Genomic DNA, 16,252 nt, shown 5'->3' on the forward strand with positions numbered 1-16,252 from the left:
GTAAGCCTTTTCCTTGCTCAGACGTGCCACTCTTTCCCACCCCACCCCCAGGAATATGCTGCGCCCCTCCTCCAATGAAAGGCGGCCTCTTACAGGCACTGCCACCACTGCAGTTGACTCTTTGGTATGACAACATATTAAAGGCAAGGAGGGTAAGTGAGAAGGAGAAAGGATAGAGAAAGGCAAGGAGAGAAAGCGCTGGAAGACGTGGGAGGGACAAATCACAGGGAGCTCCCCTGAGCCCACCTGCCTTTGAAACTTGGTTCAGCCACTTACAACCTGGGTGGCCTTGAGCATCCCTGCATTTTCACTTCTGCGAGCTATGAATAAGAGTGCCCATTTCCAGGAGGTACTAGCAGCATTCAACGGCTTAACTCAAACAAAAAGACCTTTGAATAGTATTGGCGCATAGTAAACTCTCAATGTTTCTGAGAAGTTTAATTTTAATTTTTCAATCACAGTTTTCTTTCAATCTTATTTTGTATTATTTTCAGGTATACAGCATAGTGGTCAGACAACCACATCGCTTACACAGTGTCGCTGCCCCCAGTATTTCCAGTAGTCACCTGGCATTATTAATGACTATGTTCCTTACGCTGTGCTTTGCATCCCCGTGATTATTTTCTGACTCCCAATTTGCACTTCCTAATCCCTTCACCTCTTTTTCCCAGTCTCCCAGGCCTCCTCCCCATCCGGCAACCACCAGTCCTCTCTCTGTGCCTATGTAAACTCTCAATACTTATTGGTTATTATTATTATCCTTTATCTTTTTAATCTTTGTACCCACAGTGTAAACAGAATTGTCCCATGATTAGATCAAATATGTGGGGAAAAACCCTGTGGTGTGCTTGCTGGGGTCATATTTCCTGGTGATAATCTGCTCCTGGCTGAATGTGTAGCTCTACATACGGCTGCCTGGATTCTGGCCTAGAGGAGGGCCAGGCTCAGTGTGATTTCAGACAAGCTCAGCTAAAATAGGACTCTGGCCAAGAGAGTTCAGTGAAATGAAGAGAGAGACGCTGTGGGGTCATCCCATCAAGAGATTCAGCTTCAATATTCTGCTTCGAAGGGAAAGTCCTCCAAATGAGAGAACCTATGGAGAGAGCAAGCACAAAGAAAAATATGTCAATATTAAACTCTGGTTCAAAAGGCATTCTTCTCTGGTGTATCCTGTGGTCTTTGTGCTCTCTCAGTCTCCCCCACAAAATTCTGTAAGAACACAAAGGAGGCCCCACCTTGATCTTCCATCAAATTGATCTGATGGGTGTGCTAGGAACCAGGGCACAGAATAAACTCATAATAATAGCTAATACTAAGCCTCTCCTCACTCATCCTGCTTCAGCCCCATTGGCCTCCTTACTCAACTCCTCTAAACACAGTTCCACCTCAGGGCCTTTACACTTGCGGTTCTCACTGCCTACTATGCTATTCCCCCAGACATCCACACGGTTCATCCCTCACCTCCTCCAGGTTTCTGTTCAACTGGCATCTTATCAGCAAAGTTTCCCCTGATCCATCCTATTTAAAGTATCAATCCCAGCCTGGCTAGTGTTGCTCAGTGGTTGGGCATTGACTTATGAACCAGGAGGTCACGATTTGATTCCTGATCAGGGCACATGCCTGGGTTGCAGGCTCGTCCACTAGTGGGGGGTGTGCAGGAGGCAGCCAATCAATGATTATCTTTCTTCATTGATGTTTCTATCTCTCTCTCTCTCTCTCTGGTTGCCATAACATTGTTCACTGTTGCTTCTCTCTCTCTCTCTCTCTCTCTCTCTCTCTCTCTCTCTCTCTCTCTCTATATATATATATATATATATATATATATATATATTATTTTTTTTAGTTTTTTTTTAGTTTTTTTTTTTTTTGCTCAATCCCTTCATCGACTTTGATCCAGTCCCCCAACCCCTCTCCCCTCTGACACTTGTCAGTCTGTTCCCCGTATCCATGCCTCTGTTTCTAGTTGTAGGATTCAGTCTTAATTGCATGTTTATTTTGAGCTTATTTCTGTAGTCCCTGTAGTCCCTCACCAGGATGCAAGCCTGTGAAGGCAAGAACTTTGACCAGTGTGCTATCTCAAGCACCTAGAAAGTGCTTGGCACATAGTAGATTCTCCATAAATATTTATTGAGTGGATGAAATTAATGATTCTGTCTTCTCCCTAGTTACATGTCCTTTCTTAAAGTTCTAACTCTACATCTAGAAGTTCAGACAACATGCAGCTGCTAGGGATGCATCTTTTCCAGGTACTCCAATTTTAATTGCCAAACTACCAGGAAATAGTATGTAAAGATAAAAGTAGTCCCAGGTGCCTTCCAATCCTTCCAGCTGACCCTCTATCCATTTAGAAAAACTCCTGATGATCCCTCCTCCTCCTTCACTTAACCCAGTGCCACTTACAAGACCCCACTGAAGGCCCTCCAGTTTCTATTTAAGCTGAGAATGGTCCTCATCTCCTCATCATTCAATTTAAAGTCAAAGACCTGGAAAAGAGAGAATTCCAAAACATCAACGCCAAGCCCATTTCTGGTATGCTTTGAGATCTCTGTCATTCTCACCAGAAGCAAACTCACATAATGGGGCCACAGCCTTGCTCCCATTATGTCCACTGGATACGAATTTGGCTCTAAATTAGATCCTACGGAGACTGCAGTATTGACAGGGTTTAGTGTTCCCAAGGGGAGAGTGGCCAGGCTTATCAGCACTACCCATGTCTGCGCTCCTGATGAGCAGGTCTTCAAGTGTGGTCCATGCCTGCCTACTGCTGTGTGTGGCCCCAGAACCTCACTGCTCAGGGGCAACCGCAGGTCTTCTCAGTGGTGAGAGGCACCGCTGTGCTCAGACCTAACAGGACTTGCCCGCTGCGCCCCCAGCACATCCTAGGCCCACAGATCATTCTCTCAGCTCCACTGAGGACAGCTCACTGGCCTGAGAGATGGCAGGGTGGTGGGAAGGGGGTGAGGCCCACAGACAACGCAGGGATGGGATGACAAGCCCAGCAACAGAGTCTCTCCCTCCCCCTCCTCCACTGAGGAAAACCAGGGCCACCCAGCCAGAATCTGACCTGGAAGTTCTCAACGATGTGTGCCAGTGTCGTGGACTTGGGGATCACGACCACATTCCTCTGGACCTGGAACCGGATCAGAACCTGTGCAGAAAGGGACATCGTGTTCCCACTTATCTACAGGGGCGCCTCCCCTACGAAAAGGAAAAATGAAAAACCTGCCGCTCACTGTGCCTCTCGTTAACAGCGGCTATATGGACTGCGCACTTCGTGACAACCCAGCACTTGCCAATCCTCTGCTCGATTATCTCCCCTAATCCTCACAACCTCCCTATGCTTCCCTTTAACACATTATTTTTTTAAAAAAAAGAAGAAAGAGAGAGGCTTGGGACAGTGTTCGGGCCATACAGCTGGTAAGTGGTGGAACTGGGATCTGGACCAGCTCCAAAAGTCACGCTCTTGCTGCTCATCTCGAGGGCTCCGCTGCAGCCGTGAGAGGGACGCTGGCCTTCCTTCACTGATGACCATGGTATTTCCTGGGCTGCAAACAAACTTCCAAGGAAAGGCCTGGGGGGCTTCCTCTCCTGTTCACTTCTCTTTCAAGGAGTTAAGTGAAGGCAACATAAGGAAGAAAAAACCAAAATGGTTTACCGGGGCGAACACACACACACACACACACACACACACTGTACCTGGGCTGTGGTTTTTTTGTGTTTTGCAGCAATCTCCTTAATCTTGGGGTCCTCCAGCAGGAAAGGGTCCTCCGGCTTGGCCCTACAGGCAGAAGGAAGGTAGAACGATCACCTTTTTATCATATGCGGGGGAATATTACTACAGTGAGGGGCCCAGGGCTGCTCATCAGTCTTCTCCACATGGGAGATGAGGTGGGAGGTTCTGAATGCGTGGGGTCTCACCCCTGAGCTCCACGGGCTCTGAGCCTCAGCGCTTTGCAAAGACAGGCCCAGCCCTGGGTGGCTGACCTGGAGCATCCTCAAGGGTCAGGTACGTTGCCGTTTTTGAAAGTTCCTATTTCCCCCCACTGCTTGGCTGTGCCAGGCACATCACCTTCAACACGTTTTTCTTTCTGAGGGCTTGTAGTCTAAGACCAACATGAGCCAATTATGAAATATGTTTTTAGGGTATCAAGAGAAAAACCCTTCAGAGGCCATACCACGGTCTACTCAGAGAGCCCAGAGGGCTGTATGCCGTGACAGTGATGCCCTTGGAGTAGCAATACTGGATCAGTTTCTCCTGCGTGAGGTATGGGTGACACTCAACCTGCAAAAGCAAGCAATCCCTGTCACTCGGCAGCTGGCCTGCTTTATGAGCTGTTCTCAGGGGGTTCCACACACACACACACACACACACACACACACACACACACTGCCAGACAAAGACCAGACTGCCCCCTGCTAACCCAGACCCCAAGAGCTGTCATACCTCCCCAAAGTGTCCTGATCACTGAGCCCTGAGATAAGTAAGACTCAGTACATAACACAGAACTTGGCCCCAACCATTTAAGACATAATGGGCAGGATCATTACACCTTACTAAGCAGTTTACCTGGTTCATCACTGGTTTGTGTTTCAGTCCAGGTTTGTTCAAGAGCCTTTCGATCTGGATGTGGTTGAAGTTGGAGACCCCGATGGCTTTCACCAGACCCGCATCCACCAGCTCTTCCATAGCCTGTCACAGAGAGGAGCAACTCTGGGCATCCCAGAGGGGCTCCAGGGACCTTGGCTTGGCTTAGTCCTCTCTGGGACAGGGGAAGCTGGTACAATGTCCACCATCGTAGGGTTAGCTGAGGCAGTAAAGGGAGATTTCTATCTAACCTGCAGGTCAATTCCAGCCCTCCTGCCCTTCCTCAGACCTGATGAAACACTAGGAGTAAAAGATGAAGGTTTCATATGCTTGCCCTTCTCCTCTCCCCCAAACCTGGTGGCTCCGGGTAGCCCTGGAAGAGGAGAAGCATCACTTGTCTGGGTTCTGGGTCAACCTCTTGCATACCAACCGTGGCTTGGTTTTGCACATCAAGCAAACTGGGGGAGGTCATGCAGACAAGAAGTTGAGTGGAGCCATAACCTGGCCACCATTTATTTAGCAAGCTGTGTCCCTGGTGCCTGCACCCCAAGGAAAGATACCTGTTTTATAATATTTAGTCTATAAGGGGCACTTTTCTGAACTTGCCCAAAGATACCATATCTGTTAACAGCAGCCCCCAACTCAACAGGTACTTATTATTCCCTTATTCCAAATCCATTCAAAAGACAGCACTGTGACTATCAGAATATATATATATATATATATATATATATATATATATATATATATATATATATATATGTTATTTTTTTGCAGAGAAAAACGACAGAACTGCCATAATTCATACCATCATAAAAGCTAGGAGAAAAAATCTGGTAGAACCAACAACCTTAGAGATATCCTATCTCCACATCTCAGAAATAATTCCTAAGATATTTAAGAACTCACATTTAACCAGGGTAAGATATATGACAGAGCCGTTACCAAATTTAGTGCAGTGGCTGAGTCTGCTGAAATTTTGAGCTGTGTTTCAGGTCTTGCCACAATTTTCATGTTCAGGAATAAAACATTCATTGAGTTGAGTCCATGTACATAAACCATTATATTGTTTATGAAATCATCAATCCTGACCTGTTTCCCTCATAAGAGGTTGTTTGTGGTAGTAAAATAAATATGTAGACTTCTTTTCTACAGTTAAGTATGAGAATTCGTTATTGCTTTTGTTTTTATGGCTACAATTTTGTCACTAGCAAAGAAAAAGTAATATCTTTTCTTGAAAATGCAGGCTTAGTACTTACATTTATTTTAGTAAGTATATCAAACAAATATTTAAGACTCGGTAGTTAGATAGTGACTTGTATGATAATTAAGGTAAAAAAGAATACGCAAATCTAAAAGGAGCATTTTTCAACCTGAAACTTGAGTCCTCTTTTTAGAATGTGGGCTCATCAGCTCATAACCTTGTTCGGCAGTGATGTTCTGTCGCATTTACCTTGGATTCATTAATTATATGATCAAGATGGTAGAATGTATGACGAATTGATGCCTTCAGAGGATTTTCCCAAAAGTATTTCATTTATTGCTATTTACTGTGTCTGGCTCCTAAAATATGATGTTACTTAGTATGGATCTTAGTTACATAAATCATTGCTGTCTTATTATTGCTAATTTCGACTTACAGAGCCTACGTGTAAATGATATATCCTCGTCCATCAAGTCCAATGGTAATCCTGAAGCTCTTTAGCATGGCTGGTAGTTTTTGCTGTCTTTTTTTCCTTTTACCTACAACCCAGAGAGCTTCATAACAGTCTTAGAAACTCACCCATAGAAAACGGGATAGTTTTCTCCATACTTTGTGGTAATGTAGCCTTTCTATTGCTAGTAGACAAATTTCATGATTTATTTGCCAAAGATAATTCCCTTCAAATACATTTACAAATTGTTAACCTTGCCATTATTCAATGATTAGTTTTCTGCTTTATTAACCTTTTCCCTGTTATCAAATCAATTTTGCTATCTAAATTTTCTTACTGCTACTCATTGAAGTTCAAAGCAGCAATAATGCTGTGCTTACAGATAAATACTTTTAAACAAATAATCCACAGAAAAGTCAACACTTAATTATGTCAAGTATTAGAGGCCCATTGCATGAAATTTATGCACAGTAGGGTCTCTAGGCCTGGTCGGCGATCAGGGCCAATCTGCTGCCACTGCCTGTAGCCTCCCTCTGCAGGGCGACTGGCAGGATGATCGGGGGGATGGGGGGGTGCCACTGGTACCTGCCTTGGCTGGCCTGGGGCCTGTGGGCTGGGGGCAGCTCCTGCTTTGAGCATCTGCCCTCTGGTGGTCATTGCACATCATAGCAACCAGTCATTCCACCATTTGGTCAATTTGTATATTAGGCTTTTATTATATAGGATAAGTTCTTCAGAAAGGTTAGGCTTAACACTTACTACACTTTTAAGCTGTAAAATATGAGCTACATGTGTCCCACACCAAAAGCTGACAAAGTAACACAGTGAACTCTGGAAGTTTTTGTCACTATTGATTTGTCATTTGTTCATTCACTTTCATCTCTACTAGCATTTGCAGGAGGACATGTTGGTTTCAGGGAGGGGGGGGGGGCGGGAAATGAGCAGAGGAAGACATTCCTTAATTCAATTTTGAATTCAAATTATGTGGGACAGGTCATTATCTGACCTGAGAAGCGAGTTGCTCGTATCCCCCAATATTGGAACATGTGTATTCACTGTGTGCCAAGCTCCATATGAAGTGCTTTGGTAGGTGGGGTATTTGGGACAGATCGACCGGGGTTCATCCAGTCCCAGCTCTGCCACACACTTGCTACATGACCTGACAAAGTCACCAACCTCTTGGGTCTCAATTTCCACATTTGTAAAGGGGGATGATCATAGTACCTGCCTCTTAAGCTCTGTGACTGAAGTTCCTGGTGCTTAATAGATGGTAGTGACCTTAATCTTTAAATTGCCGTATTCTAAAAGATATATCTTATTAGCATGCATTATAAGATTTTTTTTAAGGGGCAGAAACTGAGGTTCAGGGGGATTAAACAACTTATGCTAGGTTGTTCAGCAGATACATGCAAACCCAGGGCAAGGCCTCTGCTCCAAATCCCTCTTCCTGGTTTGAGGCCATCACGGGCATCCTCCAGGTGAGGTGCACTGTATTCCAGTCTCCTTTGAGAACTCAGTCTTAGCCTTTGAAAACACAAGTGGTGTCAGGTGGACCCTAAGCCAAAGGCGATTAGGAAGGAGTTTAAAGAATGAGAGAATGGTGGCAATGATAAAATTCAACAGCACCAAGTCCATGGGCTGCTTCACACCCGTGTAGACAGACAGGCCCTTGTGGACAGAAGGGAAGGGTTCACTCCCAGCGCACTGAGAAGAAGAAGGAACTTACCTCCCAGGCATCCAAGAATGTAAATTTACTGGCGAGGACATTGCTTTCCGTAACATTGAGAAGAGAGTTTTGTCCAGGCTGAAAATGCAGAACGAAGAGCTTAGTGCATTGTTCATCTGAGCACTTGGTTTGTTCAATGAGACTTCCGGGTCCTAACTCATGCTAAACACCCACACCTTCATCCTATTTTTTCAAGTTCCAGAGTGCCAACTTCAAGAATGTGAGTTTGAATTATCCTAAATACTGTAGGATAAGTCCTGTAGCATAAAACATATATTTTTATATTTTAGAAACTGCTGAGATGGTTTTAAAATCTATTATGAGCACATTCCAAAAGCCACTGTTGTCACCATGGGCACTATCTTCATACCCAGACCCTATAGATACTTGGGGACAGACTTCAGTTTCAAAATCAACCAACAAGGGTTAGCTCCCAAAGAAGTGGTGTCCTGGGGGAATACCATATATTGGCCAAATTCTATTCTTGTAGCCTTAAGAAGCCTGGAGTTAGGGATGGTACACTATCCTTGCCATAGCTGGTCAGGAGGTGAGAGAGCCAGGAATTTGTGTCCCTCCTGTCTGCCAGGTTCCGGCAGGAGCAGAGCCCCAGGACACGAGGGCCATTTCTTCAGCGAGGACTGGCTGCCTTCCAGCGGGACCATACCTGGGCTCTTCTCCAAGGTGGCACCCCAGGGCACCAGAGGGTTGAGCCCTGACATATCAGCATGGAAGAGCTCCCCTGGGAAGGGAACTACTGTCCTGGGATCAGGACGAAGGAGATGTGGCAGCCGCTGCTTGCCTGGACTGCCAGAAAGCATGTTTCTCCCAGACTGAGGGAATGCCTGGGCCCGTGGTTGTTTCATGAGCCACACGTGGACTCGGCTCTTCTTCCAGGTTTTCGTCTCCTCCCGATAACCTGCAGCTCAAGTCACAAAGTGCAAGGCCTCCTGCTCCATCCGCCCCATGCCCAGCCCTGGCACCTACTTGGGAACTGGAGATAGGGACAGGAAGTAGCTCAGACCTGTGATCCCTGTAACCCCTGTGGCCAGTGAATGAGGTAGAGGTCCAGGTAGTCCAGTCTCAGATCCATGAGGGTCTTCTGACAGGCTTCCTTCGCTAGGGTTCTCTCAAAGAAGCTAGCCCACAGCTAATGAGTGAAAGGCAAGACGTCAGTACTGGGTAAAGGAAGGCCCCGCGACTCACTCTCCCTGCCGGGGATGTATACCCTGATCTAACCAGAGGCAGGCCTCTTAGAGCAAAGTGGGTTAAGACACATGATCCAGGTATTGGAGATCACCAGGCTGCTCAGCAAGTCAAGGACATTTTTAAGTGTGAGGACAAGTTATTTTTTCAACTCTCCTGGCCTTCTGTCTGTCTCGCCTATTGTTTAGCATATTTGGGCCCTAACTCGGTATTTGTGTAATGCCTAATTCTCTTCCTCGGCTATCGGCTTTCTGAGGGCAGGAATTGTGTGTAGCTTTTAAATGTCAAGCATTTTTAAGTCTTTGGGAGCAAATGGCCCTTCCTCTGCATTTTCATGTCTCTGGGCCCATGGGCCCCAAGTGTTGACTCTTTAAGAAGTTTATCCAGATTCCACCATTGCATACAGTGGATCTGGGCACTTTCCAAGTTCCTGTAACTAGTGTTTGTTTAGCAAGTTGGATATGATATAGATACAGTGATTCTCACCTCTCTCTCACCCTGCCCTTTATTTAAAACTAGAGGCCCAGTGCATGAAATTCCCGTAATGAATTACAAGAGGGATGTGCAACAGGGAGCGGGCCTAAGCCAGCAGTTGCACATCCCTCTCGCAGTCCGGGATCCCTCACTGGCAGTTGAGAGGCTCCTGCTACTGCTGCTGCACTCACCAGCCATGAGCCCAGCTTCTGGCTAAGTGGCAGTGGGAGCTCACTGACCACCAGGCGGCAGCTCCTGCGTTGAGCGTCTGCCCCCTGGTGGTCAGTGCACATCATAGCAACCGGTCGTTCTGGTTGTTCTGCCCAATGGCCGCTTAGGCTTTTATTATATAGATAACACTTTGTAACTCACCTTTTACTGGACTGAACTAAAATAAAATTTGCATGGGACAACAAAAAAACAATCTGGCCATTTTCCAAAATACCTCTGGGCCACAGCCATTGAGACCAGTGCTGAAAGGCAGGGCTTCAGGATCAATCCTGACTGCACCCTTAGCCTTTGACTATCATGGGGCAGGTGGATCCCATGGATGGAGACTGCCCCCATGGCTCAGTGGAGCCCTCCCCTCTAGGGAAAACTGCGTGGAGATGGGTGGGTGGCAGCAGTATCTCCCCACACCAATGCTGTTCAACAGTGTGGATATGTGTATATCCAGGGATGTCATAAAGGCAGGGATGAAGAGGGCTGGGAAATGATGCTAGAACTCAGAGGAAAGGCTGGCAGAGTTCTGGGTGCTGACCACATCCAAAGCCTCCCACCTTTACTTAAAGTGCAGTCCTCCCAGCAAAGGAGACTGGTACTGAAAAATAATCATATTATTTTAAATCTTAGAACACAAATACTTAAGTGAATAAGGGGTTAACTTTCTTACATGTGAACTAGAGGCCTGATGCACGAAATTCATGCAGGGGCTCGGCGCTCGCAGTCCTGGCTTCATCAGGAAGGTCGTTTGGCTGTCCAGTCTAATTAGTATATTACGCTTTTATTATTATAGATAGGGGGTTACGTTTTTCTTAGTTTCCTTTTCAAGGCCTGTGCGAAGCGACTGAGGAGGTGACTCAGCTGTGAATCCAGCAAGCAGAACCAGTAAGCACAGTCAGACCGACCCACCAGGAGTCAAAACATCATGTCATCAACATCATCTCATCAATGACTAAAGGACAATAGCTGATGTCTGCAGCCCCCCAGGGCTGCACATAGCCCCCCAGCCCTTTCCCCTTCATAATTCTGTCCCCTGTACCTTGCTGGGAAGGCAGGATTTGATGCTTGTAAGCACCCTGTGTTCTCAGTTGGCTGGCCTGCTCAATAAATGCCTAATATGATTTAACCCTGCCTTCGTTACTGGACAGAGCGACAGGCAGCCCGAGCCCAACCGGGGGTTTCCTGGTAACAATACCTTGCTAACGATGAAGAGGTCCTCCCGCTTCACAGCCTTGTCTTGGATCTTCTCTTGGATGGCTTCTCCGACCTGGTTCTCATTACAGTAGTAATAGGCACAGTCGATGTGGCGATACCCTGTGTCAATGGCCACCTTCACAGCCTCCTTGACTTTGTCTAGGGAGGACTTAAGAGAAAGACCACATATATCATATCCCCAGCCCACCTTCAAAGGGCTCTGCTCCAAGCCTGGCTTCTCCCAACCAAGGCTTCACTGGGGTCACTTTCCAGAGGACACCTGGGAAGAACAACACGCTTGGAAGACTCCCCAAAGAGGAAGGAGGAAAAGTGAGTTCACTTCTGATTATGGCCTCATGGCCTAACCTAGCTCATAAAAGCCCATTTCCTTCTAATCCAGGTTAACCCTCCAGCTCTGCAATGTCTCCAGGTGTGCGGGGGAGCGATGGCTCCGACAGCAACCCTTCTAATGACCGGGCTGAAAACTGGATTCTGAACCACCCAAAGGAATCTACCGATGGAAAATGGTCATTGCAGCAAAAACTAGGCTCGTCGCAGACTAGGTGCGAGACCTGAGCAGATGACTTACTTTATCTAAACTTTGTCTGCAAAATGGGAATGATACTAGTTGCTGCCCCGGAGGTCATCGTGTTAACTGCCACAAGGAATGTAAAGTTCTTAGCACAGCACCCGGAACACGGCAGGGAGCAATTTGTCGTCACATCTGTATCAAGGTCGAAGCTCTGATTTGAAGCAAAACAGCCTCATTCAAGCAAGAGAAGCTGGGACTGAGGTAAACTGGAGGAGAACTGCTCACCCAGATTGACCAAGAATGCTTCCTGGGAATGACCCGATCCTGGGACCACACGGGATTCTGCCCTCTAACTCAGCGGTTCTCAACCTGTGGGTCGCGACCCCTTTGGCGGTCGAACGACCCTTTCACAGAGGTCGCCTAAGACCATCCTGCATATCAGATATTTACATTATGATTCATAACAGTAGCAACATTAGTTATGAAGTAGCAACGAAAATAATTTTATGGTTGGGTCACCACATAAGGAACTATATTTAAAGGGCCAGAAGGTTGAGAACCACTGCTCTAACTCAAGAGAGGAGATGGGAAAGATTGAGTGCAAGAAGGGCGGAGACAGAGGAGAAAGAATCAGCAGAGGGGCAAGAGAGAAGAAATGCAAAGATTGCTCCTATCACTAGTTAGGATGTGAGAAGAAAGATTCATTTGATGTAAATGCTGAGAAGAAACAAATCTGCTGGGATAGACTCCCCATAGGTGAACTGAGAACCCACATTTTATAAATAATAGGAGTCTAGAACAGCTGTGGGCAAACTAAAAAAAAAAAGACCGTACCCTTTTATGTAATGATGTTTACTTTGAATTTATATTAGTTCACACAAACACTCCATCCATGCTTTTGTTCCGGCCCTCCGGTCCAGTTTAAGAACCCATTGTGGCCCTCGAGTCAAAAAGTTTGCCCACCCCTGGTCTAGAACCAGTTGCTGAGAGGGGCTCCTCAGACGTTCTGTATACCAGGAGGAACCGTAGGCTGAACTCTCAGTTTCCTGCACTACCCCTGCTCCACTTATTTACATTACTAGAGTCCCGGTGCATGAAATTAGAGCATGGGGTGGGCGGTGTCCTTCAGCCCGGCTTGCACCCTCTCCAATCTGGGACATTCCTCTCACAATCTGGGACTGCTGGCTCCTAACCACTCACCTGCCTGCTTGCCCACCAGCCTAATTGCCCCTAATTGCCACTTCTGCCTGCCAGCCTAATTGACATCTAACTGCTTCCCTGCCAGCCCGATTGCACCCAACTGCCCTCCCCTGCAGGCCTGTTTGCCCCCAACTGCCCTCCCCTACCAGCCATTTTGTGATGATGTCATGTGAGGGCATCACGCCACCTAAGCTTTTATTATATAGGATATTTACATTTGTTACACCACCATCTAAGCCAACAGCTGCAGGGAAGCTCTGAGACCTACACCGACCAATCAGAACTGCACAATTTCTATATTTCTATACCTCGTTTACATAAAATGGACCTAATTGGAAACCTGTGTGGGAACTTTCCCCTGCTCTGGCCAGTTTGCTCAATGGTTAGAGTGTTGGCTGGCAGATTGAAGGGTCATGGGTTCAATTCCCAGTCAAGGGCCTGTGTCCTGGTTGTGGGTTCCCCAGTCTCAGTGAGGGCGCGTTTGGGAAGCAACCAATCTCTTTCATGTCGATGTTTCTCTCTCTCTCTCTCTCTCTCTCTCTCTCTCTCTCTCTTTCTCTCTCTCCCCTCCACACCCCTTCCCTCCCTTCCACTCTCTTTAGAAGTCATTGGAAAAAATATCCTCCAGTGAGGATTTAAAAAAGAGTGTCCTCCCCTTTGCCTCAGTGGAACACAATTTAGGTTGCTACCTGAATCTGTATCCTAGGCGGCAGCTCCTTTCTACCCAAACAAATGGTTCTTATTCTTGGTTACAGTCTAAAATTAAGGTTGCTTTACATTGGAAATGAGAAAGAAGGCCCAGGAAGGTGATGGGAAGGCATTTAAAACTTAGCCTAAGAGAGGCTCCAGGATCTGCTTCCCTGAACTCTGCACAGTGCCTTTCTGGGTTTTGTCCTCAGCCCACACTGGGACATCCCCCCTGTGGGCACAGTACCTCTCAGACCCCGGGGTGCACCGCAGTCACCTGGGGATCTTGCTAAAATGCAGATTCTACCTTAGTAGCCTGAGATGCGGCCTGAGTTTCCTTCCACATTTCTAGCAAGCCCCAGAGCAGAGGGGTGCAGGTACACACCGAGCAGCAAGGAGTGCCGGGCCTTCTGCGCCCTGACATCCCCCTTACCCCCTTTCAGTAACCTAGAGCCAGGAGTGTTCAGAGGGAAGGCTGCTGAAAGAGAAACTGCCCTGGAAAACCACTGGGGTTTTGTGAAGCCCAACTGCAGCTTGAAACTGGGTACTTGCTAGTGAACTCTCACTATCACCGGAAAAAGCCAGACTTGCAGTTTTGCAGCTCGAATCATCCCTGAGAAAGGAAAGTCACCTCGCATCTCCCCAGACCCCTGACTCCCAGGAGAAAATGCCCAAAGCCCCTCCAGGGAATCGTGTGTGATTTACCTGCCAGGTGCCCAAGCCCACGATGGGCATCTTGGCTTTGGTGCTGAGCCTCACAAAGGTGGCCATGGCTGTGCTACTGTTCCGAGTGCTCAGGTGGGTGGCTGTGCCCAGGTAAGGCCCGGCAGCAGGGAGGAGCCAGAGGCTGGTGGCTGGCGTCCATTGCCTGCCCTAAACCTAAAGTCTGTCCAGCCCTTTGCAAGATTAAACAATATTCATGAACCAGCAGCACTGCAACTTGGGGCACAGTTTTCCCAGTGACAAAACGCATATTATTATTTATGAGAGTGATGCTTAAGGGGTTTCATCAATTTTCTTTTTACTTTTGCTAGTTTAATAAATGGAAAATAAAAGTACATGCATTTTGACTTATTCTTATCAGATTGGTCTACAGTTGTATCTTTTTTATCCTCCAGAGCATAGAAATTATCTGTTAACCACATGGACAAAATCTTTATATGCTAATATTCTTCATATATTTATTTAGAATGTGGGGCTTTGAACAGTTGTAGTTATAATAAACTTTTAACATTTTTGAGAGTTCCTTAAAAAATAAACTTTGTGATAATAAAATGCCACATATTTATTATAGAAAAATTAGAAGATGTAAACGATTCTAAATAAGGGAATATCCATTACCTATATTCTCACCACTCAAGAGTGGTCCCATGCACCAAAAGGTCGCCAGTTCGATCCCCCTTCAAGGCATATGCAGGAGGTAACTGATCAATGTCTCTCTCCCTGTCTCCTCCCCCTTCCTCTCTCTCTCTCTAAAATCAATAAAAAGAACATATTTAAACCCATCAATGAGTTTCCACTCCCCTTTCAGTGAAATACAGCCTGTGGATCAAGCCTTCACGGCCTCTGGACTCTGTCCATTTACTGCCTCTCCGACCTTGTCATGGTCCACCCACCCTTTGCTCATAATGCGTCCCACTTGCAGGCCTCGTTGCTGTTTCTCTAAGATTCCCAGTTCTTTCCTGCCCCAGGACATTGGCACTTGCTTTCTGGGTGCCTGAAATATTCTCTTACTTGCTCTTAGCAGGGCTGACTTCTCTCTTCTGTCCTGGCTCAAATGTCTCCCCAGCGCTGAGGCCGCCTTTCCTGGCCTGTCTGTGTGAAAGTGGCATGCCTACCCTCTCCCCCAACTTGGCTCGCTGTCCAGTTTATTTCTCACATCAGCTTGTTGCGATCTGAATTAATGTGTTTGCTTGTTAGTCTCTCTCTCTCATCACTTCCTGAAGGAAAATCTTGTCTGTCTTGTTTACCACCATCACCCCACTGCCCGGGAGAGTCCCTAGTTGCATAGATGTCCAATCCATCCTTCAGAAATGAGTGAATGACTGTGGTTGGTGAAAGTCTCAGGCCTATAATGCTTAAACATTTGAGTCAGTACAATGTTTAAAAAATAGCCAACAGGCTGTCTGTCCTCTTGCTGCTGACTCTAGATCTACTCTTTCATCATATCCACAACCAAAGGAAACGTTACCTCTCATGTCATTCCCGTGTGCAGCTGTTACCACTCAGGGTGGCTGACCGTGGAAAGTTCCAGAGAAGTGATGTAGGCTAAAAGGTGAAGGAAGGAGTACCTAAGCAAAAGTCACAATATCTCACTCAACCATATTGTTTGGCAAACTTTCCATTCAAACCAGGACTGTTCGGGCAAACAGCTACACAAACAAGCAAATCTCGGTTAAATTAGAAAAGGCAGGTGGAGACGCCCCCCAAGTGTGCTGTTTTCTGCTTGTTAAGTAAAGATTAATTGAATGAATGGGTTGTAGAACACCCAAACCAACAGGGAGATAAACCACCAGGAGTAAAGGGAACTTTTTTTTTTCCCATCTAGAAAACGTCAGAGAAATATGACAAAAAGAAAATAAGGTTCAGTAACAGAAACTCTATTTTTATAATAGGTATGAATATGTTACATTTTGCTGGGGTCCAGCCCCAGCGGGTCCAGGGGTTCCCCAAGGTGTGGACGGAGTCAGCGAAGAAGGAATGACGCGGAGGCAGTGTTCAGGTGATCATCATAGCCAGGTTCTTCACTTTATTGTCATCTAACATCTGTATGT

The 16,252-nt window shown here is 46.5% G+C and overlaps 1 protein-coding gene across 2 annotated transcripts; it reads right to left on the reverse strand.

Moving 5' to 3' along the window:
* Positions 1 to 440: 440 nt before the first annotated feature.
* On the reverse strand, positions 441 to 14,288 carry AKR1B10 (aldo-keto reductase family 1 member B10). 2 transcript variants are annotated; one of them, XM_036327032.1, is made up of 10 exons: positions 14,184 to 14,288; positions 11,061 to 11,228; positions 8,988 to 9,113; positions 7,967 to 8,044; positions 4,568 to 4,690; positions 4,176 to 4,282; positions 3,697 to 3,778; positions 3,065 to 3,148; positions 2,401 to 2,483; positions 441 to 1,093 (listed from the first exon to the last, which is right to left on the reverse strand). In XM_036327032.1, the coding sequence occupies exons 1-10, from the start codon at positions 14,247 to 14,249 to the stop codon at positions 1,051 to 1,053; spliced, it is 960 nt and encodes a 319-aa protein (XP_036182925.1). In that variant the 5' UTR covers positions 14,250 to 14,288; the 3' UTR covers positions 441 to 1,050. The 2 variants fall into 2 exon arrangements, with proteins under 2 accessions (XP_036182925.1, XP_036182926.1); XM_036327033.1 differs by lacking the exon at positions 8,988 to 9,113.
* Positions 14,289 to 16,252: the final 1,964 nt, after the last annotated feature.

The sequence above is a fragment of the Myotis myotis genome, unplaced genomic scaffold (assembly GCF_014108235.1).
Source record: "Myotis myotis isolate mMyoMyo1 unplaced genomic scaffold, mMyoMyo1.p scaffold_m19_p_11, whole genome shotgun sequence".
NCBI lineage: Eukaryota > Metazoa > Chordata > Mammalia > Chiroptera > Vespertilionidae > Myotis > Myotis myotis.